The 26,030-nt window shown below is 39.6% G+C and overlaps 1 protein-coding gene across 6 annotated transcripts in view; it reads right to left on the bottom strand.

Annotated features, from left to right (window-relative positions):
• The window catches only part of CARMIL1 (capping protein regulator and myosin 1 linker 1), a 196,447-nt gene that overhangs the window by 26,847 nt on the left and 143,570 nt on the right, over positions 1–26,030 (bottom strand). For 4 of the 6 annotated variants that reach the window (XM_074823520.1, XM_074823510.1, XM_074823466.1 and 1 more), the window contains exons 27-30: positions 21,616–21,791; positions 19,501–19,588; positions 16,381–16,530; positions 2,895–2,912 (exon numbers count right to left, since the gene is read on the bottom strand). In XM_074823520.1, coding sequence (XP_074679621.1) covers positions 2,895–2,912; positions 16,381–16,530; positions 19,501–19,588; positions 21,616–21,791 — 432 coding nt within the window. The remainder of the gene's footprint in view (positions 1–2,894; positions 2,913–16,380; positions 16,531–19,500; positions 19,589–21,615; positions 21,792–26,030) is intronic. The other 2 variants (XM_074823477.1, XM_074823499.1) reach the window with 1 other exon arrangement.

Below are 26,030 nucleotides of genomic sequence, written 5' to 3'. Positions count from 1 at the left end.
AAGTTCAGTGCACAGACTTACATGTACTGTATTCATATTCCCATCAAAGTAGTCAGGAGGATTATTATGCCACTATTCACATGCTCAGGGTTATGACAGATTTTCATAACAGGAAAGTTATTACCTATCATCTTCTCAAGACCAGAAAAAGACTTGCAGGCTATAGAGTGGGAAGTGATAGTACTGTCTGGGCAACAAAGCTGTTTTTATTGCCATGCACATCACTGGGAAAAAAAGATACCTTTAGCTGTTGCAGGTTTCCACTTCCACATTTGATAAGCATCAGTAAATGATACAATAGTTTCAAGACCAGCCAGGAAATAGCTTGCCACCTGAGCAGACTTACCCTGAAACTAATGAGCAGGCAAAATGTTACTGCATCAAAAGGTCACACATTACTTTCAGAGTTACCAATACATTAAGAGCAATGGATTCGATGGCAAGTGGCCTGAGAGGTGCTGAACTTTTTCATACAAAATTGCAGTGGATTGTGCAAGGGGTAGGCAGCTGGGAAGCCTCTGAGCTGCACACCTCAACAGCTGCCAATTCATCACCCAAGCCTGAAACAACCAAAGGCATCCACACCTCACACATGGAATTGTTGAAGCGGCTCAGCATTTGGGGGACAGCAATTAGGAGTCACTGTCAGTAGTCCCCTGGTTTTATTTCCAGTCATCGCCCACTTCTTTTGTTAATGTACATGTGTATACATTTTGGTCTGCTTGCCACGTTTTTTTGCTGGTGTGACCGGAAATGACATCTAGTAGGATATCACAGCAACTCGTGCGCTAAAGATCAGAAAGGAGGACAGAAAACAAGGCTGATGGGAGACCTCTGATCGCTCAGTAACTTCACAGCCACAGTCAGTGTTCAGAGTGCTCCTGGATGAACACAAGACAAGCTGAGAGCTGCAGTGGCCCAAGGCACCAATGCAAAACAGCACGGGGCAAGTTTTGAGGTTCCCGTGCAGGGATTTAAATGCTCCCAGACATCCCCGACAGCCAGAAATAGAACAATTGCATCTTCCATCTCAGACAAGAAAATGCCCCCAGATGACCCTGCAGAGCTTGTGCTGATAACCATAAGCCAGTCTCTGGATCACTGCTATAACTTACTGTCAGCTTGGCATGATCCAGCTTGGTTGCTGGGGAAAAAGGCTGAGGGATAGAGATGCCTCTCATTTGCTCTAACAGCATGAGTAACAGCTATACATACACTTCTATTTGAAAACCTTCTGTTTTCTAGCCTGTTTAGGAAGTGCACTGATGAAAGGCTTCTTGCCAAGTGAACTTTCTAGATCACACACAGAGCAAAATGGGTCAAAGCATTAATTTAAATAGGCCAGTGTGCTCTTTTTACAAAATATTAGACTTAATCTCAGCTTAGTATCTTAGCCACTGTGCAGTATGCTACAGCAGCAGAGCACATGTCACTACCAGAGGAGATATCTGAATTCCTAGGGAAAGATCTCTGCCTCTCCCCAGCCTGAACCCCATTTCCCACAGTTCATGGAAGCAGTTTGGGTTTGGCAGACGCACACCTGCCTTCCCACCACCTCTGGCCACACAAGCACAACGTGGCTCTCCTGCCTTACAATGCACTTGTGGCCTTTACAGGGGAATGGCTGTTAGGGTGAACCTCCCCTCCTTCCACATCTTCCAGGGACTTTATATTCTAGCATCCCATCTCCTGAAATTCCTCCTTGTTTTGCCTACTTTTCCATGAGCACACTGTAGGCTGTCTGGAAGAACAGATAAAAAGATTAACTGCATCTCTGGGCCTTGGGAAACCTCTTGGAAGTCCGCATGCACCTATGCCAGTGAGCTCTCTGAAGATGGCTCCGTGAAGGTACTCCTCTGCCAGCAAATCACCACCACGTTCCCAAATAAGGGCTTATTTAGAGTTAGGCACTCTCATGTGTCCAAGCTAACTTTAAACTCCCAGGATCTCTTCCCATGATCACTTTTCCAGATTCCTCCCTTCTGACTTCCTTCCTCACAAAACTATCTGAGCTCTCTTGAGTTTTCTTAAATTATATTACCAACTGTGGAAGAACACTAGTATCTTGGGAATAAAAACAACTAAAATCACTTAGTTTTGAGTACTAGAAAACAATGTGCTTTTAGCAACAGGGTCTTTATACTCTACATTCCTTGATTATACAGATAATTGAAATTACTCTCAGTGCTGAGGAATATGCTCATTTCCATGTTTTCGCCTCCTCCAAAGTAATTTATATTCAATCCTATTAGATACAGGGATGCTCTGTGACCTTCCTGTCACTTCCCTTTCAAAAGATTTCAAACAAACTAATGAAGAACTTCCCCCTCCCTCTTGAAATTCAGATCCCCAACCAATCTCCCTTCAATCCTCCTTCCTGCAAAACAGGAGTTTTCAGCTTCAAGAATACATTAAAGGCGACAGCACAGAAAGGTGAGAACAGCAGTCAAAAGCTCAAGGTGATTCAACTAGACACAGAAATCACAACTGACCAAACTGTGATAACCCCTGACATCTCTTTCACCCTAGTGGCAAGAAAGCCCTAGTTTATGCCCATTTTTAAGCCATTCTTTCATTAAGCTGGATGATGCTTGAATATAACCAAATCAACAGATGTTCTTTCTGAGCAGTAACATTTGTGCTTATACCTCCAACATCAGCACTTTGCTTTAGTTTGGTCTTAAAGCCAAGGGGTGCTTTAAATTCAGATGCTACGCTAGCTGAACCTTTTTGTAAAATCCAATCTCATCCCTGAACCAATGCCTATTTCATTTGTAGGTGCAGATGGATGGCACTACAGTCTCCCAGGAGACTCACAAGGCAGTACAGAGGCAAATGGAGCACAAAAACGTAAACACATAGGCCAGAAACAGCAGAGCTAAAAAAATACTTACACTTGTACAGCAGAGAGTCTCCATGCAGCAAAAAAGAAAGAAAAAAGAATATGAATGGGGAAGACAAAGCAATAGCAGTTCTCAGGAAAGGAGGCAAAACCAGAAGTCACCAAAATAAAGAAAACTAAAGCCAAAACACTTAGAAGTCTTAGCAGGAAAGGTAACATGCAAGAATGAAGTAAAAATCCCTTGCCATTTGGAGGTGCTATACACTCTGTGTTTCGAGAGGATAACCAGAGAAGTATGTGATCTCTCTTGCTTTATCTATGTTGGGACAAGTTCAGGTTTTCAGATGTTTGTTTCCAATATATGGCACTCATCAATGGTGCCAACCTGCCACCTACTGTCCCAATGTACTGTGTTTTTTCATTTTGCTGGCACCACTAGGGAGAAAAAAACTAATTCTGTTATCTCCTAGTCTGAAGGAAGCTTCTGAATTAAAGTCGGCAGGTTGTTGTAGAAAGTAGGAGAGCAAGGAAAACAAAACATAGCTTCCCTTGAAGAATGAAAAGGAATATGTCTGCTCTCCTGAGGTTTAAATAAACCTAATGCAAAGCAACAGTATTTCTCTTTCCCATAAGGAGGTTTAGAGGCATAGGCTTTCAAGCGCTTTTGTCACATTAGAAGAATGCTATTCCATTAATAAAGCACAACCTTCCCTTCCCCTTTCAAAAAATTAAAAGAAAAAAGAAGCAGCACAGCCATCATATGAAATGAAACAATGCCATATCCCATCTCTTGTGTGGCGCATGACCAATCACACTCTTCCTTAATTAGAGTAAGAAAAAACAATTATTAGAAGTGCAGTTTTGTCTTCAAGTTGAATGGGAACTGCTGCTATAACAACACTGCAGGTATTAGCAGAGCGTTTGTGGCAGAAGTCAATAGTCATGGTCTGGATTAATCTTCTTGGCAAGAAAGTGCTGCATTTTAAATGGATATTGCACTGGCATTTAATTATCAGCAGTGAAAACAGTCTGCACATAACATGAAGTTCATAATTTAATTGTTGAAGGGATATTAAGGTCAGTTTTTCAATGCTTTGACGTTTCAACAATAATGATCTACTTGTCACGGTTTATACTTCTAAGCTTAACTGTAGCTAAAAGATTTAAAGATACGACAGGCTATCTTTGAATAGCAAGAAACAATGTTCTTGCACACAGCTCCACTCCTTTATTTTCCTACTGTCCTCAGGGGTTTTGTTTGTTTGTTTGTTTTGTGGGGCTTTTTTTAAATTTTATTTTCTTTTACCTTCAGAAACTTTGGCTTTATGCAGGAGTTCTCAGCTAACAGCGATTCAGGCAAACTGACTCATTACTCTCATTTTTGTATGCCATCCATACACACATACACTCTTACTCCGTTTCCCTGTCAGAATCCATGTTCTCTCTTTCCTTGCCCATCTTCTATACTACCATTCACTAGGGCTGCTCTGAGATTGCTGAAGACACTGCAGAATCCATTGAGAAGCATCTCAAAAACTGAAACCATCTTAAAAATAAATCTCCAGCACACTTCAAAAATAAATCTGCAACATGTTTTTTCTTTCAGACAGCCTGGCATTCGTGGTAGTACTCCAGTGTGTTCTGAGTATTTAATGCATAGGCAGGAAAGTTATTTATATTATAAAGCAGCTGGAAATGTGATTAGGACCAAAGTGCAAAGCAATACATATATAAGAGGAAGCAATCCCATGATCTGGGGGAGTTACGGTCCATGGTCCTGACCCAGCAAGGGCTTATGGAAACTCCTATCTTCCACACTTCAGTGATCTCACCTAAGTGAGTGTGACTACTGAGCTGCTTAGAAGTTGAAAGGTGCTAAACAGCTTGTGGGTGGGGAGTAAGGAGAGGGATGGAGGAGAGGGAGACATACAGCAGGCAACAGGTTAGACAAGGAAGCACCATTAAGCAAAGCAAAGACTAAAGGGACTTGCCTGAAGTCACCAAGGAATCTGGCTGCTCTGCAGGGAACCTAAAGCCCATCTTCAGACCCCTGAAGTATTACAGACTGTGAGGCCACCATTCCCTTCATTTGCTCTCAGCATAATTGCAAAATAAAGCGTTCTGCCTCCCAGAGTACATGGGCCATTGGTAAAGACAAAATGCCAACCCACAACCAAAAATCCCCACCAAATTCAACACAAACAAAACTAGAAATTGGATCAGGTAATCATAACAATGTGCCAACTGGGAATGAGTTGTCAGAAAAAAACATTTTCAAGGATTCTTCTAGAACATTTTAAAGTGATAAATTGTTTAAGCGATAAATAAATAATAAATTTTATTTCTATATTAGAAATAAATATATAAGAAATAAATTTTATTTTTATATAATATATTTTTATGTTTAAGAAATAAATTTTAAGTGATAAATTGTTTCAGTTATATGTATTTTGTGGGGTATGTCTTTTTAAGAAAGAGGCATAAGAAAATAAGGCATTTTATCTCAAGTTCTGCTGTTTTCTTTTGCTGTAAGGAATCCTGACCTGTAAAGCTGCCATGACACCATTTCATTCAATTGACATTTCCCACACTTCTAGTCTCCTAACTACCTTTGACAGAGATGTCACACATCTGTTGTCTCATTAAAAAAAAAGAAAATCCTCAGGTATTCATTATAAAGCAAAGCAGTAAATTGACCACTTTGCTTTTTTTGGATATGAATCTTTGGACACACAAATGTCTCACCATCTGTATAGAAGAAAGCCTCAGAAACTAGAAAGTTGCTATTGCTTACCTCAACTGCTGAAGATTTTACAACATGATTTCCAGGGTATGATTTCCAGGGATTTCCTGGCTGGCAGAAATGTAGCTATATACTTCCCACTAGCAGTGAGGGTAACCTGAATCACTGTCCTTAGAATCTCCCCCTCGAGTGCCATTGTCCTTGGAAAGTTAAATGCAATGCTAAAATCCATGACAGCTAATAGAGTATTTTACAGTAGACAGGAGAGCAAAGCCACTAACACATCGTTTAGAAACCAAGGCCAAGCTGCAATAGGCTGCTGTTTGTTGATACAGCTGTCCTGAATGTAGCAGCTGTGCATTTTTACACCAGCAGAGGATCTAGTCCTGACTTCATATATCAGAGTTCTGTCCTCTATATAGAAATACTATATAAAAATATAGATATTGTAAATAAACATGGCATACAAATAATCCACACATGACTTTAAGGAGTATATTTGTTTATTTCCTTCCCTTCCTCAAGAGTTGAATTTCTAGAGAACGAGCCATGGTTCAGAATTAATTCAGTTAGTCTCATCTAAACCAGCCTGACCTTTAGAATTACTTTGTACAGCAACATTTTCTGAAAGAAACAGTATAGCACTGCAGTAAGATAAGCTGAATAGATTTGCCCTTGAGCTTGTTTCATTTTACTAGCCAAGAAACCTTTGCTTTTCTACTTGCTGAGATGTGGCTCATGTACTCTGTGATATTTCACCAAGTATTTCAATATATTCTTTTAATTAATAGTTATGCACTTGCATCTTTCAAGTCATGTAAAATTCCTGCTAATAAATATTCCTGCATATAAATATCCAAAGCTTTTATTATGAAGAGTAAGAAAACCACATGCATGAATTAAACTGAACAGTTCCTAAAACTATTACACTGAACCTTTTATTTCATGTTCTGAATGAGTATCCTGCAAGGAATTCTTGCCTGCAACTACCACCTGCAAGAGAAAAAGCAGTTCTCCGTATCATCAGTTCTGTTTTCTACTTGCTCGTGAAGAGGCTAGCAGCATCTTCTACAGCAGCTGGGCTTTAAGATGAACAAAGAGGATGGTTCCAACTAATTTATTTTAGTTTTTAACTAGAACGGAGAGCTGCTGCAGGTCAAATGGCACAAACTATCTCTTTAAGCCACCACAACCTGCTTGCTTGTGGTTGTTCATTACCTACAGCTGGCAAACGTGGATGCAAAAATTACTTCGTTCATGACCTAAACGTCCATATAGTAAGAATAAGAATCTCTTAAAATCAGAAATATGGAGGGGTAGACATCCATTTCAGATATTCTTGGGCAATTCTTTAAAAGACAACTGCTACATGTTTCAGGTGCCCTGGGCAATAACATCATTAAAGCAAGTTTGAGGCAAGGTACTCCCCTAAATGGAAGTGTTCAAAGTCAGGCTGAATGGAGCTTTGAGCAACCTGATCTAGTGAAAGATGTCCCTGCCCATGGCAGGAGGGTTGGACTAGATGATCTTTAAAAGGTCCCTTCCAACCCAAATCATTCTATGATTTTATGAATGTGAACTGTTCTGACTACTGCCTGCCCTTCAGCTTCCCAGAACTGAGAACCAACACTTCTGCATCTCTCCTTCTTTCCGACAACCTGAAGTGAACAGCTACCAAAAGGATAAGTAGTCACCCAGGCAAAAACCACCAGTCATCTTCCCACCATCGTTAGACCCTTTGGGGGCTGATGATGCATCGCTTGCACAGAAGCAGTGACATTTCAAAAGAGAAATGCTGCAGGGAGACTCATCACAGTGAATCAGATACAGTTTACCCTGGACGGGAAAGTGGACTAGTAGCCTCCCTGCTCAGAATTATGATGGGAAGGTTTACCCTTGACAACCCAGACATACTTGAACTGCTGCTCTTCTCTCATTCAAGTTTGTTTCAGACATCTTTCCAGGATGCACAGTAAATCTTTATACCCCTCAGACACTTTGAGATATACTTCGTGAACTTAAACATTAAAAAACCCCAAACCTAACCTTCTGAATTTTAAGTCCTGTCAGGAACTACTATGTCAAGATATTTCCCTATTAAAAACAGGAGATATCTTGATAGGCAACTAGCAAATACTCTAAGACCCTGTATGGGAAACAGAAGTACTTGAGCAGAGTATATTAGTTTCTTCTTTAAAACAAACTGATAGAAAGGATCAATCATAACTACCCAAGAGAGGATGTCAAAACCAGAGAAACTAGCTGGTCTATGGAGTGCCAGCACCTAAGCGTGATACACGGTTTAGATAACGCTGCTTGGTCCAACAGTCATGGGGCAGCACACAAGCCTAGGAAGGACAGAAACACCATGAGAGAAGAGGAAGATGCCTACCCTGCAAAGCAGGACTGCTCACTCGCAAGTGTGGAATTAAGTGCTGGCTGGCAACAAGGCACTGGATTCTGCAATTTCTCAGAGAGTATGGACAGAAACTTCCCCTGGAGTATTTAAGTACCATGGCATTGGAAATGACCCACAGCTAAAATGCACAAGATAAAAAGAGGTTCTGATCAGCTTTGAATGGAACTACCCTGGCTTTTCAATTGCTTTGCCTTTCTATCCTGCTCATTCCTTTTAGTTTTCTTTAACATCTCCTTACTTGAAGATTTTTTTCACCAGTTTAAGTGCTTTTGGTTTCAAATCAGTATTCCAATCCTGTCCCTACTGACCTCAGAAATTTACAGGAATTTGATCTTTACTCACATGAAATAAGACCTTACTGCAGAGATACACCCACCGCTTTGCAATGAGGATTTTGCTGACCTGGATGATGTCAGAAGAAAGAACCTCTAAATTCTCCTCTAGTCTGACAGATGTTTTGAGAGAAAGCCTGATAAATTTATGAGTAGGATTGTGCGATGCAGTTGTCAGTGATAGCAGGGATAAGATTTGATGGCTCCGAAGCTAATAGTTTTTTGGCACTATGTACTCTTGATTTTATTTATTTATTTAAAAGATCCTATTCCAGTAACCCAGCTCATCCTAACGTCCTTTTCCTTAACCAAATACAGCACAATCTAATGGTACTCTATAACCACCTGCCCTAACACAGACTTTCTCTCTGCTCTTCTTGTGAGCAACTATTCTTTATCCCTGCAATATGGGATATCAATTTTGCAGAGCCTCCTGTTCTTCTGGGTGAAGCAAGAGCCATGAAGCACTCTTAGTGAGGCAGACTCGTGGATGTGCTATTTTCCATAGGCTCTCCACATTTCACAGTAAACAAGGCTCCCCCATACAACACAGATAAGTAACTCGTGCCAAGTTATTTATTTGAGAAGCTGGAAGAATCAAAAAGCAGAAGAAAGGACCATGCAACCTCTACAGAAAACTCCGTAAGCACTTGAGAGGGTCAACTTGCCAGATATTAATTGAATCAAGAAGCATTATGGCTGCAGACAGATGTGTGCTACAGAAAACGCACTATTAGAGGTTATTCTCATGGTGTTTGCTGTTGTCCCTCTGCCAACGGTTACAGAGTCTAGATTTTGGCAAGAACTCCTCCAAAGGAGCTCTTGCTAATCTGCCATGGGAAATAATGAGCAGGCGCTTATAAACAGAGGCTGTGGAGAGATGAATTCTGTATCTATTTGTGCTGAACATCAACTGACTCCACAGCTCTGCTGGCAAAAGGGATCACACAAGTGCCCCCTGATCCAGCCCATGCAAAGGGGCTTTGTCCTCATAACCTGTTAACCTTACCTGAAGCAGGTAAGTGAGCGCTTGGGTGATCCCTGTTGCTGGCTGTATGGGCAAGTGCTGCCTGGCTGGGCAAGCAAACCCAGGTAGGGATAGTCACCTCTCTCACCAAGTGGTGGATGGGTGTCCACCAGCAGGCTACAGCCCAAAACAGCTCTTTGGTGCCTGCTGAGATGACTCTGCCTGCAGCCTAGGCATTCAAATTCTTGCTAGCAGAGCTGCAAATGGTGGGACTGAGCAGCCAGGGCTGGCACTAGCTACAGACTGCATAGCTACATGTTCAAGACCTTTCTGTCTGCCACAGACTAACTTCTTAGTAGTAAACTCCCTCTTAAAACCACTGCAGGCAAGTTAAACTCTCAAGAGCAGTGTTTCAGTGAGTGCTTTGTTACTGAACTCTCCTTTCAGTGTGGCTTTTTCATGACAGGTGAAATAAAACAATGGAAACTCAGTATTAGTAAGACAACTACTGTAACAAAGGATGTAACTACACACCCTCTCCTCCACCCCCAATACAAATCTGGGTCTGCTAAGGCGAAAAAAAGCATCAGTATTATGGGAAGACAAATTCCTGATGCAGAAATCCCACTGTGCAAACAGAAAACCCAGCAGCTGCACTTCACAATTCTTGTTTTAACCTAAGCAGAAAACAGTCTCCAATTTTACACTATTTTTTTTGTTAACCAAGCATGCAGTGCTGTTACTAGAAGCAGTTTATCACATTCTTCATTTACTTCATATTGTGCCAATAATGTACCCTACATTATGAGAAACAGCTTTGAACTCTGACTAAGAAATCTCAGTTGGTTTAAGAAAAACATACTATGTATCAATTATCCATCACCTCCTTCCACTCAGAGACCAAGAAAAAGACACTGAAAGCCAGGTTTCTTATAAAGTGTTTCAGCTGGGAACATGTAACTCCTCATGAGCCTGAAAAAGACTGTAGTCTGTAGTCTATACATGAAACAGGCATTGAACAAACACAGGTAAGGACCTTTAAGGGCAGTGAGGATGCTGCAAAACTATATATAAAGGAACCCAGGAAAAGATAGGTAACAAATATTCACAATTAAAATTAATGTAATCATAATACTAATGGTGAGGCTAACTATAAGCACACAACTTGCAAATAAACAAGATATTCACGGGTTCTGCAAAACTATCACACCAGCTCCCTTTGTCTCTTACTTTCTCAGCCACAGCACTGCATGTGCAGGGAAGGGCTTAGGGAGCACGCTGGCACTGTGCTGTGCCCCTCCTCATGATGTTTTCATAAACTGTCCTAGTTCGAGGTGAGTCAGAAATATTACTGGACTCCCACTGAAGTAGATTTGCTTGCATGCCTTTTCAGAAGCCAAGAATACTCTCGCATACCGTAATGCCAGTTCCTAGCTTCCCACAGTGCTGTATTTACTACACTTCAAAGGCCCATTTCTGCTAATGCATACAAGAGAGAAACTCAAGTGTCACAATCAATTTAATCCGGCATTTATCCAGGCTGCTGCCTTTGCCCTCATCCCTGCCTGCTTGTTCCTGCCTCTCAGGATTTGTTTTGTGAACTCAACCAGAGGACTAGTCAAGTCTGTAAACTAACCTGGGAATGAAATGCTCTGTAAAAAGCTTAATTTTCAGGTGAACCAATTCCCACACCAAGTTTGTAGCAAGTCTGCATGAACACCAGTACAAGTGTGAGGGTGTGGGCAGGAAAGAGCAAGCTGTGTACAGGGAAAAGTTGAAATGCTCTTTTCAGCAAGAACAACAATTTTTGCTGGATTAAACCAGTCTCAGAGCTAGAGCTTTATTTATATCACTGGAGAACATACAGAGTCTAACAGCAACTGGGGTTTCATTGCAGTAGGTGTTCAGTCTTTCATCCAAAAAGCTGACTATCTATGCCTGAGACAATTCTGCTGCGGGTAAATAGAGAGCAACAAGAATCAGATGTGGTAATACATCACAGCATACCAGAGAATCTATTTTTCTTCCTACAGTATCAGTGAATGTACATGAGTCTGTACCACAATTTTCTCTTTCCTCCAGTGAAAGCAACTGAAGGGGTTTCTGTTGTTTTAATTCCAATTTGTTTTGGATGAGGGGGTGGGGAAAGAAAAGCTTTCAGGTGGTGCTTTATGAGTTTTCTTTTTTTAAAAAATAAATTTAATTCTGGTGTGGTGGGTGCAATTTCTCCCTTTCCTCTAAAGACGCTGAGGTACATACACTCCTCATCTTTCAGAACCCACGGGTTCATAAGTCTTCACCTGGATACTGGACTAATCTGCTAAATCTTTGACAACGCGTAGTTAGTACCTTCACAGGAAAAAACATATACCAAAAATCTACAAGTGTTCTGCTACTTCTGCCAATTTTCTTCTCTACTGTACAGATAAAATCTATTGTTCAACAAAGGCTAAAACATTAATATATTGATCATGGGTTGTTTTGGTTCTTTTTTGGTTTTTTGTTTGTGGTTTTTTTTTTTTAAATTTCCTCCCTTAAAGTCATAGAACCTCCTCTATAGTTAAATTAGAAATAGATGAGAAATAGCTGAGATTTAGTATTCACCACAGGCAGTCCTTTTCTGTTAGCTACAAGCATTTTTGCAAACACATAATTTACCATCCAAGCATTTCAGTGAAATGCCTTAAAGAAGATTTATAAGCAGACATGCGTATTACAATCTACAATTCCTTCACACGTTTCAAACCATTTCCTACCATACCTCTTCATAATGCAGATAACCTCTGTTTTACTCTAAAAACAATACTTATCCTGGCTGTATGCTTGTTACTACCTATAGTAATAAAATTATATAACTGGAATGGATATTTAAAGATGATGAGTACACAGATTTCTAGTAAAAAAGCTATTTCTCTCAGAACTTTTTTTTAAATAGTGACTCAACTCTGGTGATCTCCTTTTTGTATTCTGGAAGCCAAACTGACAGTCCAAGAGCTTAAAAAAAAAAAAAACCTTTAGAACAATACTGTTAAACACAAGCTAACAAAGATGCTCCATTATTTTTTGGTGGGGAATTGAGCATATTGGGGAATATCTCTTACTTCTGCAAAGAGCTAATGGCTATGAAAGAATAAAGTACAACTAGACACGTTACATGAAATTAAATCACCTAGTATCTACCTACACAATTACACACACCAAGATACATGATACTCAATCTCAGTCAAAAAAGGTGCTTTACTTAAAGTTAGTTTTAAAATGCATGCATTAGTTCAAAATGTGTCACTCATCATATACACACAGAAAAATTTTGAGAAACTATACTATTTCACAAGTTAATTCATAATTGAGCCTAAGCTCTGAAAAGCAGGCCATGGTTTTGCCTTTAATCTGAGAACAGTAAGTAATTTTCTACATAAGGATTTTTCTTTCCATCTTGCTTGCATGCAGCTTTTATCTAATGGCTTATTACCGTCAATGCAGCTCTAATTAAACGCAGACAACTAAGACAGCTGTAGATTAGGGAAGCATCAATTTACTGTACTGCAGTTCAGGGAGAGCCGAAACTCTTGGGTCCATAATGTTCCAGCTATCGCATACTACACTGGACCACTCAATCACTCCCAGCATTCTCCAGAACTCAGACTAGCAGATTTTGGTATGACTGACAAATCTTTCATATTATGGGCTCTCAGGCTACTGTTAAAGACTGGATGAGAATCACATCCTAAATTGAAGCTAATCAGGTTTAACCGCACAGTTTGGTATTTAGTAAGTCCTAATTCCTACAACAAAAAATACTAGAAATAACATTAAAAAGCATATTTTTCAGTGGTGCATTTCATGGGTCCATTTGTGGTATTTCAATCTGTCTTGTCTGGGTTAATACATATCAAACTTTGAAGCGGATGGATGGCAACTCTCTACTCTGGCAGGGATCCTCCCAGCCACAGCCACTCTGCACCCTGCTTGAGAACAGATGGGCAGGCTGTGAAACACACCAGTGCCTGTTTGTTTGCTACGTCACCCGCACTGGAGGTTTCAGATTCCTATGCTGCCAGTCCTTCCTGTCTTCCACTTTCAATGCACATATAAGAACAAAAAGCTCATAAGCATTTTATTAGAAATACATCTACCTCGCCCACAGTCATACACCTAGCTTCAGTACTATATAATCTACCTGTAACCATAGAGTCAAAACTGAAGCTGGATCCAGTTTTTCCCCACATTGTTCAAATACAGCTTCAAGGGAGGCTGGTGAATAACAACACGCTGTTGTATACATTGCCTCATCCAAAATGTTGATCCTCAACAGGCTTGCTGAAGAAGACAAGAACTAACAACAGGTTTGCTGAAGATAATGGGTTTGCAAAATGAATCCAATTTTGCAAATGAAAAGAAAAAAAACAGCTCCCCCCAAACAGTGGTCCAGATGCCCCTCCTATAAGACCAAAATCTCTTCTTCCCCAGACATCTTGACAACTAGCTGGAGCAAACTGACAGACAGGGCTTAGAATAGGCGAGCTTTTCCTGGCATCCCAGCAACGTGATCAGCCTCATCCCACGTTCCATATTCTTTTGGCAATAGGAGATTAGGCTCCCAAACATGCACAACACCAAGCTGCAATTCAAGGTTTCAGGTTTGAGGTTTGCAGAATATGCAGCCAGGTGCATCATCTACTCACAAGGCTAAGATCTGTTTTAGCATCACACTTTTTAAGGCTTAGGGATTTCCAGTGGCCAAACAAGGCAATGTTCTGGACTAATGCCATTTTGTAAGTGGGATCTAAATAGCTATTTCTCATTTGAGATTAAAAATAATCAAAGGAATCTAGGTTCACAATTATAGTTTATAAAAACATATCCTTCTCTTTCTAGTAAAATCTTTCAGCAACATATCTGTTTCCTGCACTGACCAGCAGCTCACAAAGCATTCACTGATGCCCCTTTCAGAAGGTTCCTCATTTCCATGCAAATATCTGTATGACACTTAAAAGGTGCCACAAATCAGGCTAATTTTTCCAAGACAATATCTGAAATCTGTTGGATTTTCCCATAGCTAAAATACATCACTTGGAAAGCGCTATCTTTGAGGTTACTAACTCCACCCAGAAATCCATTCTTAAGATGCTTTTAGTTGCGAAAAAGTCAGTAAGAACACTAGCTCAGTAAAAATCCCTGTATTACTCAGCCTCTTGGGGCTATCTATTTATCTATATATTTTTACAACAGCAACCAATATCACTTGCACCCACGGATGCAAAAAGCAGCTCTTAAAAATGGATTACAGTTTTTAATAAATGGATTCTTTAGCACTGACTAAGATTACTGCCTCGTGTTTATTTGATGATTCATTCTCTTCAGAAATTAGATATTGATGAGAATCTGGGTCACAAAGGTATTTGAATCTCTGTGCAAGATGAGGGTGAATGAAGAGAAAGAAGAGAGATATAAACACTTCCGAAGATAAGTACAGTTAGCATCTAATGCATCTTTGGAAGAGTGTAAGCATCATCACATTTCCATTATTTTAATATAACCAACGTGAAAGATAATAGCACAGTGATATGATCCTTTCATATAACTATGGCGATATGGGATAAAGACAGGAGCTATTTTTTAAATTGCCACTACTATTATTTTAACAGGCTTGCAAGAATAAATTTAAAGGGGGAGGGTGGGGTGTCAAAATGAGCACTTAGCTTATTTTTCTATATATGAAATTAGCATGCAAAAACTAATTTACAGGTACAGAATTCAGATGCCACATATTTTCACTGAGATGTCTCTCTCCCATAGGATTTAGGGCTCAAAACAATTACTGAATGTTGGCTACAGAAAGTTCCTGGAACTTGATAGTACCAGTGATGAGCCAGATGATGCCATCAAGACCACATGACTCACAGGGATTTGTGATGTTCAGACAAATATTGCATCAAATCAAATCTTGGTGAAGGAGATTTGGAAGGGAGAGAGAACTATTTTAAACTGATATTTCCAATGAAGGTGTGCTTCTGCTTTATAGCTAAGTGAGACCAACAGATTGCTGCTGCAGAAAGAAGCAACCCTGCTGCTCCTTCTCTTGAGCTGTACTTGTCAGACTCTGGGGTAAGTCTATTCAGGGAGCTGAATCAACAAAACTTCTTCTACCAAAAAATGCAATCAATTTTTCTGCCAGTTTAGCTTCCTGTGCAAGCAGATGGCTAAGAGCCAGGTAGGAGGGCAGAGGAGAAAGCCTATCCCTTGCAGCAGTGACCACCTATTAGACTAAGTTGTAATAGAGAAGTGCTCCCTGAAGTTCCTGCCCACAGTAGAGTTCCTCAGACTGAGCTGGATGGAGGGGAATTCGATGGTGAAAAGAGTTAGCAATCCATTTATTTGTAATTCCATGGATTTACACCTCGTAAAGAATCAGGGTATGACACGGAGCCATCTTTATAATAAAGGTCACACATGGGATTTTATAAGGCACTTCAGTGATTTATGTTCAGCATTTTTACTGAATCTCACACTCCTAACTCAATTACTTTTGAAAAGCTTGCCCTCTAGGATCACTTGCAGCCCAGGTTCAAGGTTTTAAGATTTCTTCCATACTTTCAAAAAGCTAATTTAAAAAAAATCAACTTCTGTGCATGGTCAATAATATAACTTCCAGGCAGAAGCATTTTTTGGACATGTCATTCAGCATGTCAAGTAGAATGAAGACAAAGGCAAAAAGCAGCATGTTGTCAAAGGATAGCATGGTCCAATTTATTACTGTAACTGAACCTTTGTGAAACTGTGGCCAGTGGAAGAGGCGTTTATTGTATTACCTTGATTATAGCAATGCATCTAAGGGAAAGGCCTTTGAACAAGTACCAGGAAAGGAGAAGCGAAGAAAAGGGAAAAGCTGTTCCTTTGCTGAACAGCAATCTGCAACTCAGATGAAATGGTGACAAGCTAACATTTTTTTTTTTTCTAGAAGCCAATTCCTAACTTCAGTTTTCTGATACCATGAATGCCAAATGACATTTTGAAAAACATTTTTCTTCCAGTTATTTGCATGCTTAACCAAATGGGCTGAGGAATGTGTCTTACCATACAAGTGTCCAGATCCTCCAAGCGTTCTATCTCTGTTAACTCCTCAACTGTGATGATAGAGCGTTTAGTTGGTTTTTCTTCAGCTAACTCAATTTCCAGTGATTCCTGCTGTGGAAGTGGTTTGCCACGTCTAGTCAGATGGTCAGCCTGGAGGCAAGGATAAAGGCAGGAACACATCAATCAAACTATTAAAGAAAGGCAAACCAAACCCACCAACAAGAAAGCTTACAGAACTTAAGTGATCACAGAACCTAGATGACCAATTACAAAAGCAAAGCTCAGTTATGTGTCTTAGTCTTCACACAGGGTTTGTTTTGTGGGGGTTTTTTTTCCTCTTTTCCCCTTCCATCACTCATTCTAAGAAAGAAGGGAGAAAGTCTAACAGGAAAAAAGAAAAGTAAAAAGGTCAGATAAAAAGCCATCCTACTTATGACTTGCCATCCTACTTTTGACTTACAATAGTATTATGGGGCTTCCTCAGCATTTGTCCTGTCTTTATAACAAAAGAAAATAAAGGGGTAGAAGAGAAGGTTTGTCCTAGACCATTTTTTTAAAATTAAAAACCACAATGGACCATTTCAGCTAACATAATTTTTATAATTATTAGATGACCAAAATGTTATCACCTGTTACTCAAAAAACAGGACAGCTTTGTTAACTACCTCAGTTCTGTTTCACTGAAGAAATAGGTAGGGGTTACCATAAAAAGAAAAAAAAAATCATCATTGATAAATCTAAGGGATAAGATATATTTTTTTAAAGTATCAGAGAGGAAAAACTCTCAGAGAGGAAAACAATAATAAAATCCAATTTTAGCAAAAACTGTTACTAAGAAAACAGAGAATGTTATATAAACCACCTTGGATTGTACTTGGAATGGAGTGGGTTCCTGTTGTCAGGAAAATGGTAAAACATTTTCTAGTTCTATTGTTAACTAAAAAGAGTATTCAGTAACGTCTGTTAAAAGCAAGTATTTGAAGATCAGTTGGCCCAAATCAATTAGTCACAGACACATTCAAAGAGGCAGCTAGGGAGAGCTGTAGTCCACTGCTTAACATCAGCATGACTCTGGACAACCAGTGGATTGTAGTTTTGTTAATCATCAAAAAGTGTAAACAGATGACCTGAGTCAATTATAGCTCACTTAGTCTAGTGTCTACTTGGAAAAAACAACTGGAGAGCTGTTATGGATTTATCTTTAATCACACTCAAATGGCTATAATAATAATTAATGTTAATCATCATCACATTAGGCAAACTCAGTCTTGTCAAACAGGGTTTATTTTTCAAATTTGCCACAAACACTACGATGTTAATGCAACATACACAGACATTTGTAGGTGGCTGAATTAGTAGTATGTGACATTCCAATTTAAGGAGCTGGCACAGAACTGTATCAGTGCATTTAATCTTTGCTGCATTAAGAACTAGCTACCAGCTCTCAGATTGCAGTTGTCAGTTGAAGATTAACATTGACAAATTAGACAGGAGTTCCTCTACTGGCGTTTTTGAGATCCGTTCTCTTCAGTGTTTTTATCAATGCTATACTCTCTGAAATAATCTGCAGCTAACAGAAACATACGAGAGTTAAACAGTGAAAGGGACATGTTACTAATGCAGATCAAAATGGATCACAAAGTAAATCAACTCAAATCAAATGTACACACAATTATTCCTTAGGAACTAAGAGCATTGGCAATTAGTCACAGACACAGCCCTGAACAGCAGCAAGTGTCAAGCATCCAGAAGTCATTACTGGGAGGGAGATCTAGTAAACCCAGTCCTGAAAATGAGCTACCACTGAAACGCTGACAAGAGGAAGGAATTCTCCTTGGCTATGTAAATACAAGGAGTAAAGAATATGAGGAGAAAGACAATTTCACTCCTATATACAGTGTTGGTTAAAACATTGGAATAGCCTGTCTGGTTTTGGGGACCATAATTTTAAAAGAGGTTTTTAAAACAGCTGGAGAAAGTGCAGAGGATTGTTACTGAAGTGACTCAACGGCTGGAGAAAATGACTTACTGTGAAAGAGTCGGGGTATGTCCAAGTTGTGCAATACCACTGGACAGAGACAGCCCACTGCTCACGCCAGCTGGAGCTAATTAACGTGGCCACTCACATAGCAGGCTGATGCTCCTGACACCAGAGGTTTACACAGTGCCACTCTGTATCATGAAGTCACACCCTCAAATAACCCAGTCATTTAATTTATTTAAAAAAAAAACCCCAAAACAGTCATTTAATTTATTTAAAAAAAAAAAAAAAGGAAAAAAGGGGGAGGGTGGGGAAGAGTGATTTGTTTTCTGTGTATGAGGACTTTCATAGAGAGGAAATAAATACAAATACATATAGTTCCCTTATCTTGTGGGGAAAAGCATCTGAAAAAAATTAATGACTGCAAGCTGAAGCCAGAGAAATTTCAATTAGAAATGAAGAGCAATTTCAATCAGAAGAATGACCACCCACTGGCTTCTTTAAAAAATAGTACTGAACTCTCCATACAGAGGCCCATTGCATCAGAAATAAAAATGTTTTTCTGCGGATACACAGTTGTTTATTTCTTCTACTCCTGATGCAGCAAGTACCTTTATAATAAACAACTGTGCCTCCTGACAACTCAGCACCTTCAAATAACAGTGTTTCCTTTCCTATGTTTTTACTCCTTTCTCTTCAAATTTGATGCCTACATTTTTGAGATAGCCTCAAGATGTACTCATTCAGGGAACAAGGTCTCAGCAGTCCCTCCTCTAAAAAATGAAATTTTACCTCTCATTTCATGAGCAATCAACCCCTACCATCTCACCAGGACAAGTACTGGCACTGTTCATAATTAATGATTCCATGTTGCATCCTGATGGCATTTTTAGTTTTAATCTGATAACAGTGCAAAAGATAACAGGACAAATATGTAATGCACCCTTTTCCAAGGTTCTATCTTCCTTAAAACAAAGACACAAGAGTCCCATCACCTTCTAATGATGTCAGTGATGCCAATAAAAGTAAAACCAATTTCAAAATAGAGCTGTGCCAAGGAGAAACTGAACAAGTTATGAATGTAAATGGCATTGTTAAGATACCCGGCATATTCAGATATCAATCATGCAAATACTCACCAGTTTGTGATGGCAATGGGAAAGTGCATCCAGGATTTCATCTACAACTCGGTCAGACAGGAAAGAAGCCACTGTCAGCTTTACTTCACTGTGTGAGGATTAAAAATGAGACAGAGACATTTTTAATTCACGCAGGAGAATTTTGTCTTTATTACATGTTCAACAGTGTGACGATTATCCACAGTGCTGCCACTTTATTTGAAGTAAGACATTAGAGGGTGTCAGGATACATGACTGCAGGTTTCAGAAATAAACTCATGAATCACACAATAAACACAAGAGCCTCTGTACCATATTTAACCTGCTTCTAACATTTTTTTAAGAGCTGAAATGAAAACATCTGGGTAGGAGAGCTGAATAAAAACCACATGTGAAACTCAGTAAGGAACACTCCGCCACTGAAGTCAGAGAAACGCAAATCTCAGATTAAAGGGATTAGGACAGTGCTGCCTGTTTAACACTACTACACTGAACAACCTCAAGCCATTTACCTCCTCAACTCCTTTTTGTGTTTGTCTGCCAGATGAATGACAACTGTACAATGCTGGTTCTCCCATCTTTGCCATCACAACTTTGCTTCCTCTTCTTGCTCTAGGTAACCACTTTCTATCTCAAGAACTTCATGTCAGCCATTCCCATTACACCATGTTCCATGTACGTGGAACACCAACACACCTTGTAAACCGAATTGAGGTTTCACTGGTAACTTCCTACCAAGGAAGTGTGTACCTTGAGAATTGCCCCCCCTGGGGTGCCATCTTTGGCCACAGTACAAAAGGCTGTGGAGGGCATGTATGCCTGAGCTGCAGCCTGAAGCTCCATCTCTCCTGCCTCTACAGTTTCAAGGCCAACTGCTTCAACTAACACTTGCCAGCAAGTAACATAATTTTGGTTTAAGGTTTTTATGTGTGGACTGAGTTGCACTGGATTAACAAAGCTATTTCTATCTGGGACTAGCACTACTGCTGCAGAAAGCCTGGGGAAAAAGGTAAGAAACTCCTTGGAAAGGCAATTCAATTCATAGGGAGGTAGAATGGTGGCCAAGCCATGGTGGGAAGAGAATGACAGTGAAGGGATTTCCCTCAGTTACCTACATATTAATTTCAAATACTATAAGGCAGGAAGGGTGACAGCGTGGCACCCTCACCCCACTGACAGATGCAGCTTCTACAGGTGGAAGGAGCACTATCATCGTGTCTCAGGGTCAAGTTTTCTTTGACAGGACTGAAGTGAAGAAAACTCACTCCCTGAACCATTTAAAACACTCTGAGGGCATAGTTAAAGTCTTTAACAACTCTTCCTGCCAATTTTGCTGTACTCTGCAAAACTAATTTCTAAGTCTTACTGTTTTCTTCTTCTGCAAAGACAGTAGCATCGCAATGCAAAATTACATGCTTTTCCATCAAGCAGAAAGCATCCCTTAGCCAAATGATGGCAACTGCAAAGGTTTAAGTACAGATCAAGCACATTGTACTGCATAAATGTATTCTCTGATACATACTCAATATGAAAAAAAAGATGCAGTACAGGTCAAGTAAAACCTTCTTTTTCCCTTTTTTTTTAAAGAGCGAACTAAGGGGTTGTTTAGGGCAACCGTTTCTGCTCCAGGTTAGTGGTTTGAATATCCAAGTTCCCCTTTTTTAAGTATGTTCATCTACTGTGCACAACTCCCACACAAACAAAAAGTTTTAAAGTGATTGCTACAGCTACAGGACAAGACCGAATGCGGCCACAGACAAAGCACTGTTAACACTCGAAGCAAGTAAGTGCAATTTCCTTCTATTACAGTAATTCAATGTTACCTGAGAACATAAATAGGTTTTAAAAAAAATGTATCAGTCATGAAAATGTTATTTGTGTACCATAAACCAAAACTCTTACTAAATAAAACAGAAGCACATGCACTAACGATCAAGCTAACATCCCTGGAGATTCCAAATATCCTGAACTAAGTTCACCAGGCTTGTAGGACAATTTCCTGCTCTTTAAGTGCCTTAACACAGGTTCTTGTGAGTCACAAAAGCATTCCAAAAATCTGCTACAGAAATACACATACACGCAACCCCAAATCCAAATTATATAGCCAATTTTGTTAGATTAGGTTTTTTTAAGTACCTGATTTTATTGAGGATATCAATTCCAGATTGCTCCAAGAGGACATTTTTCACGAAAGTGCGTGGGATGGAAATCTTCTCAGTGCTAGCCTCAATCAGGTCTTCACGGATGCGGGCTTTCTTCATCACATTTGGGCAAAGGTTTTCCGCTGCATCTACCATAGACTCAAGGAGTGTCTGCAGCACAATAAGCAAAAGCTAACATCAGGTATTGAGATTTTCATTAGCTGGAAGATCACAGCATTATTCTGGTCCATAGCACTATGATGCTTTTAGACTTGTAATTTTTACAATTTTTCTTCCTCAATTCCAATCCATTTTGCAATCCACCTGCAATATGAAAGGCATTTTACAAGGAGGAACAACATACTTGTTTTGGAAATGACCCATAACTGTACTTGTTTGCTTTTTCAAATATGAAACACTTACATCTCTGTGTTTAACTGTCAGAACAATAAATTAGCTTCCCTTGTGCACCCACCACTGCTGTCTCTGCATGCAGCAGAAGCAGTGGATGCTCTGCAGCAGCTGCCTTCGCTCTAAACTATGCCCTGAATCAGCAATTTTCACCAATGCTCCAAACCTGACACTTTGTAAGAGGCATCAGTATATGAAGAAAGGAGACTCATGAGAACTTGGCATGCTCTAGAGGGCTGGAATATACTAGCCAAATATTAAGGAAGTAACTACAGGTATGATTTGCAGTGGGCATACAAACCTTTAATATATGAATCATTTACATACATGGAAGTCTGTAGTGAACTTTAAGTGCAGTCAGCAATTTTTATTCTTTTTTAATGACTGAACAAAACTCCAAACCAGGACACAAGAAAACCATACACACTCCAGAAACAGGACCATGTAACCCCCCAACCCCCTCAACTTTCTTTTTCTTAAAATCAGGTCTCCCCTGCTGATGATATCAAATAAACTTCTTCCCTCTTAGACTTTCTCTTAGAATAATCTTTCATACATAATTCAATGCTGTGAAGTTATGTTATGAAGCCCCTTTCAATTGCATTAGATTTATCTCCTATCTGTGCCTCTGAAAAAAGGTAATTTTGGTTTCTTTTCCAAATACCAGCTCTGACTAGAAACTAAAGAGCACTCACTACAGGAGCAGGTAAGAGCTCACAGTCCCTCACATAAAATCATCCATGTATGAACAAAACTGCAGAAAAGCTCTAATGTACACATATAGGGATCAGAATGAGATGTAGAAACACTACTAGTGTCCTGTATCACCAAAACATCCTTCCTCTAATTGCTCTCAATTTTCATATCCAAAAAGGTTAGGTAGGACCACAGAAGGCATAAAAAAATCAGCTGGTCATCTGGAAAACTAGATTTTAAATTCATACTGTTTTATCTACATCCTGATATGTAACCTGTATACAGTAAGACAGATATATTTATAAACACAAAGCAGTATTTTCTGACAAGACTGAAAATTTTTCTTTGTTCAGATTCTCTCCTATATCCACCTTACTCCCACCTCCAGTCCCAGCAACTCAAGAAATCTATTTTAGGTATCTTCAGAAGGCTGTTCAACCATGAATTAATTTCCCATCAAATAACTTGTTTCAGAGATTGCAAAAGGTCAAGGCTCCTCAGCAAGGGATATGAAAACAAACTCTTTATGTCCATTCCCAGCATGCGGTGCCACTTAGAGAAGATCAGTAAGGAGATGGGTCTCTCCAGCAGCTGGTCCCCCTGTACGCTGAAGTTGTCATGCTACTGCACTCCAGTGACCGTGGGGTCTCCTCAGGATATGGTGCTTCCAAAGCAGCAGGGAGAATAAAGACACTGTCCTTGGAGTTCATGTTTCAGTGTATGTGCAAGACCCACTTCCCTCAACTATGAATCTTCTAAACAAGTGGGACAAGCAGCAACTATCAGAAGACATCAGATTTTTCAACATATGCTATGTTGCATGCAGTTTTTGAGCAGTTTTTTAAAATCCAAAGGAAGGTGGAAAGAAGAGAGGGACAGAGCCCAGATAACTGAAATAGGCCAAGTCGTCTCCGGTAAGGTTGAAGGTTGATAACCAAACAGAAAAAAGTACTTAGAAATTAAAAAAGAAACAAAATAGTAGTTTCATTGGAACGGTATACTACGTAAATCTAGCTCTAACCTAGATGCTTCTACATTGTACAAAAATAATGAACTGAACTCCTTGAAAGCTCTACCAACTTCCTTTTTCTTCTCAACCTCACTCCACAGGTAAGTGACCTCAGGCTGAACTCCATCTTATCAGAGCTTTATTCTCTTTGCATCTCCCCACCGTAACTAACAATTTTCATATATAGACACTGAGTAAGAAACAAACCCACCATTACTGCACAGTAATTTTAATGATTCAAAGCAGCATCTTTCAGTCTGTAGCTCTTAATTGACTGACTTTTAAGCATAGATTCACGAGGACAACACAGCAGCATGAAACTGCCACAGCATACAGGGAAGTCTGATCTCTACAACATTTGATTTACAGGCATAAGGGACAACTGACATTATAGCTAATATGGAGCTTGTTTCTGGGTTCCCAAGCTCTCTGCACTTGAAAAACTCCTTCCGCACTCTCTCCTTCAATCCCCAAGCAGATTCTGAGGCCATAATACTAATGAAGAGTCTTTCAAGCCACTGTGGCCATATCCACATGGAAGATGACGAACTTCAATGGTAGAGACAACTGAGCCAGGTAAACTACTAATGAGAATTTCTGACACATCCATTTTTTCCCATGGCGTTTATTCACTGGTGCAACTGTGTAGCCTACCTTGAAAACTCACACTCAGCCTCCCAAGAGTTACCGATGGATCACAATCACAAAAGTTATAAAGACTTGCTATGTGGAATTACAATTGCAGTTTAAGCACAGTCTTTCAGAATGGATCATGTGAAGAAGCGCTGTGCGAAGGTATCAGTGGAAAGTAGGATCAAAGACTAAAGACCTTACCTAAAAATTTTAAAATTAATTTTTACTCAAAATACTCAAGAGAATGTGCAATTTAAAAGTTAAATAGAGTTTGGATCTCTTCTTTAAGTGCACAACTGAAAATAATTTCTTCAGTGATGGATTTCAACTGTTGATTTCACATGACTATTACTGTATCTACACAAACCTTTCCCCACCCACTACTTCTATCCCAAAACCTTTCAGTGGTGGAAACCCACAGCTACCAATATTGACTGTAGAGGGGAAAACATTTCAGACACAAAGCCACAAGTCCCAGTCAGCAGGAGTGCAGAAAGAACAAAGTCCTGCCCACATTTAATGACTCTTAACATTTAGGAGAAAGATACAGCGAGTAAAAGGACTAGAGGATGATGACATCTAAAGAAAAAGTGGAACAGGTGATGGAGCCAACAAACTTTGTCCTCTAGCATACAATTTAGGAGTAATAGTTCAGGCACTCTTGTCCTTGCAAAACATCTTCTCTTGCCTAAGCATCATTTGTCTTGCCTACGATTTTCCCTTGGGCCTTTGCCGACCGAATAAAGCATCTCTGGGTTCTGTGTGTCCACAGTGACACCAGCAGGAGAAGAGAGATGCAAGGGCCTTGCTATAATTTCTCCTTTGGCCAACTCAACTCACTTGAAGATGTTGCTTTTCCTTATTCTAACTTCTTCCTTCTCTCCCCCTTCCCTCCTTTGAAGGTAAAAAAAAAAAAAAAAAATATCTCTTATTTCCCTGAAGAGTGTTCATTGACTTTACCCAATTTCCAAACAGTTCTTTCTAGAACCAGGCTCTGGTTGCTATGGAAGCTAAAAGTCAAAATTCCACTTACAGCACATAGGATTTTTTTTCCCAACAATCACAAAAAGAACTGTACTTATGTGAGCTCCCTTATCTATCTTCACAAATAATAAACTGCATGTGATGTTCTGAATTGACCTAAAAACTGGGAGAAAAAATCCTAACCCATGTTCAACATTTTCTCCTCCACGCAAAGTACACCACTACAGAACTTGAAGGAAAACCTTTCAGCCTTAAATGCAAAATTAATAAAAATGAGTGTTACAATATACAAAGAGCATTATGACTTTATAGTTTCTTGTAAGGCACTTAAACTTTAACGCCACACAAATCAAAAGTAGATGTAAAAGTTAGAACGGCTGAGTTAAAGTGCCTTTTGCTGTAAATGTGTAAAAGCATAAATGGAAGACCCATTAACTCAATCTTATTCCAGGAACTATAAATAACATTGCAAATGCTGAAGAGGCGCTTTTTTTCCCCTTTCTTTAAGACTCTCCAAAACGCACAGGACTTATTTAAGTGCATGAGCCCTGCAAGAAGGGCTGATCTGACAATTCCCGTCCCAATAATAGCCTAGAAGTTCTATCGGGAAGAATCTTGTGGGTAAATCACTTTCGTGTCTGCAGAAGTTAAAGAAGTGATAAAGAATCTTCACCTTA

This window comes from Strix aluco, chromosome 1, assembly GCF_031877795.1.
Source record: "Strix aluco isolate bStrAlu1 chromosome 1, bStrAlu1.hap1, whole genome shotgun sequence".
NCBI classification, from domain to species: Eukaryota; Metazoa; Chordata; class Aves; order Strigiformes; family Strigidae; genus Strix; species Strix aluco.
This window is presented reverse-complemented; position numbering and strand designations above follow the sequence as displayed.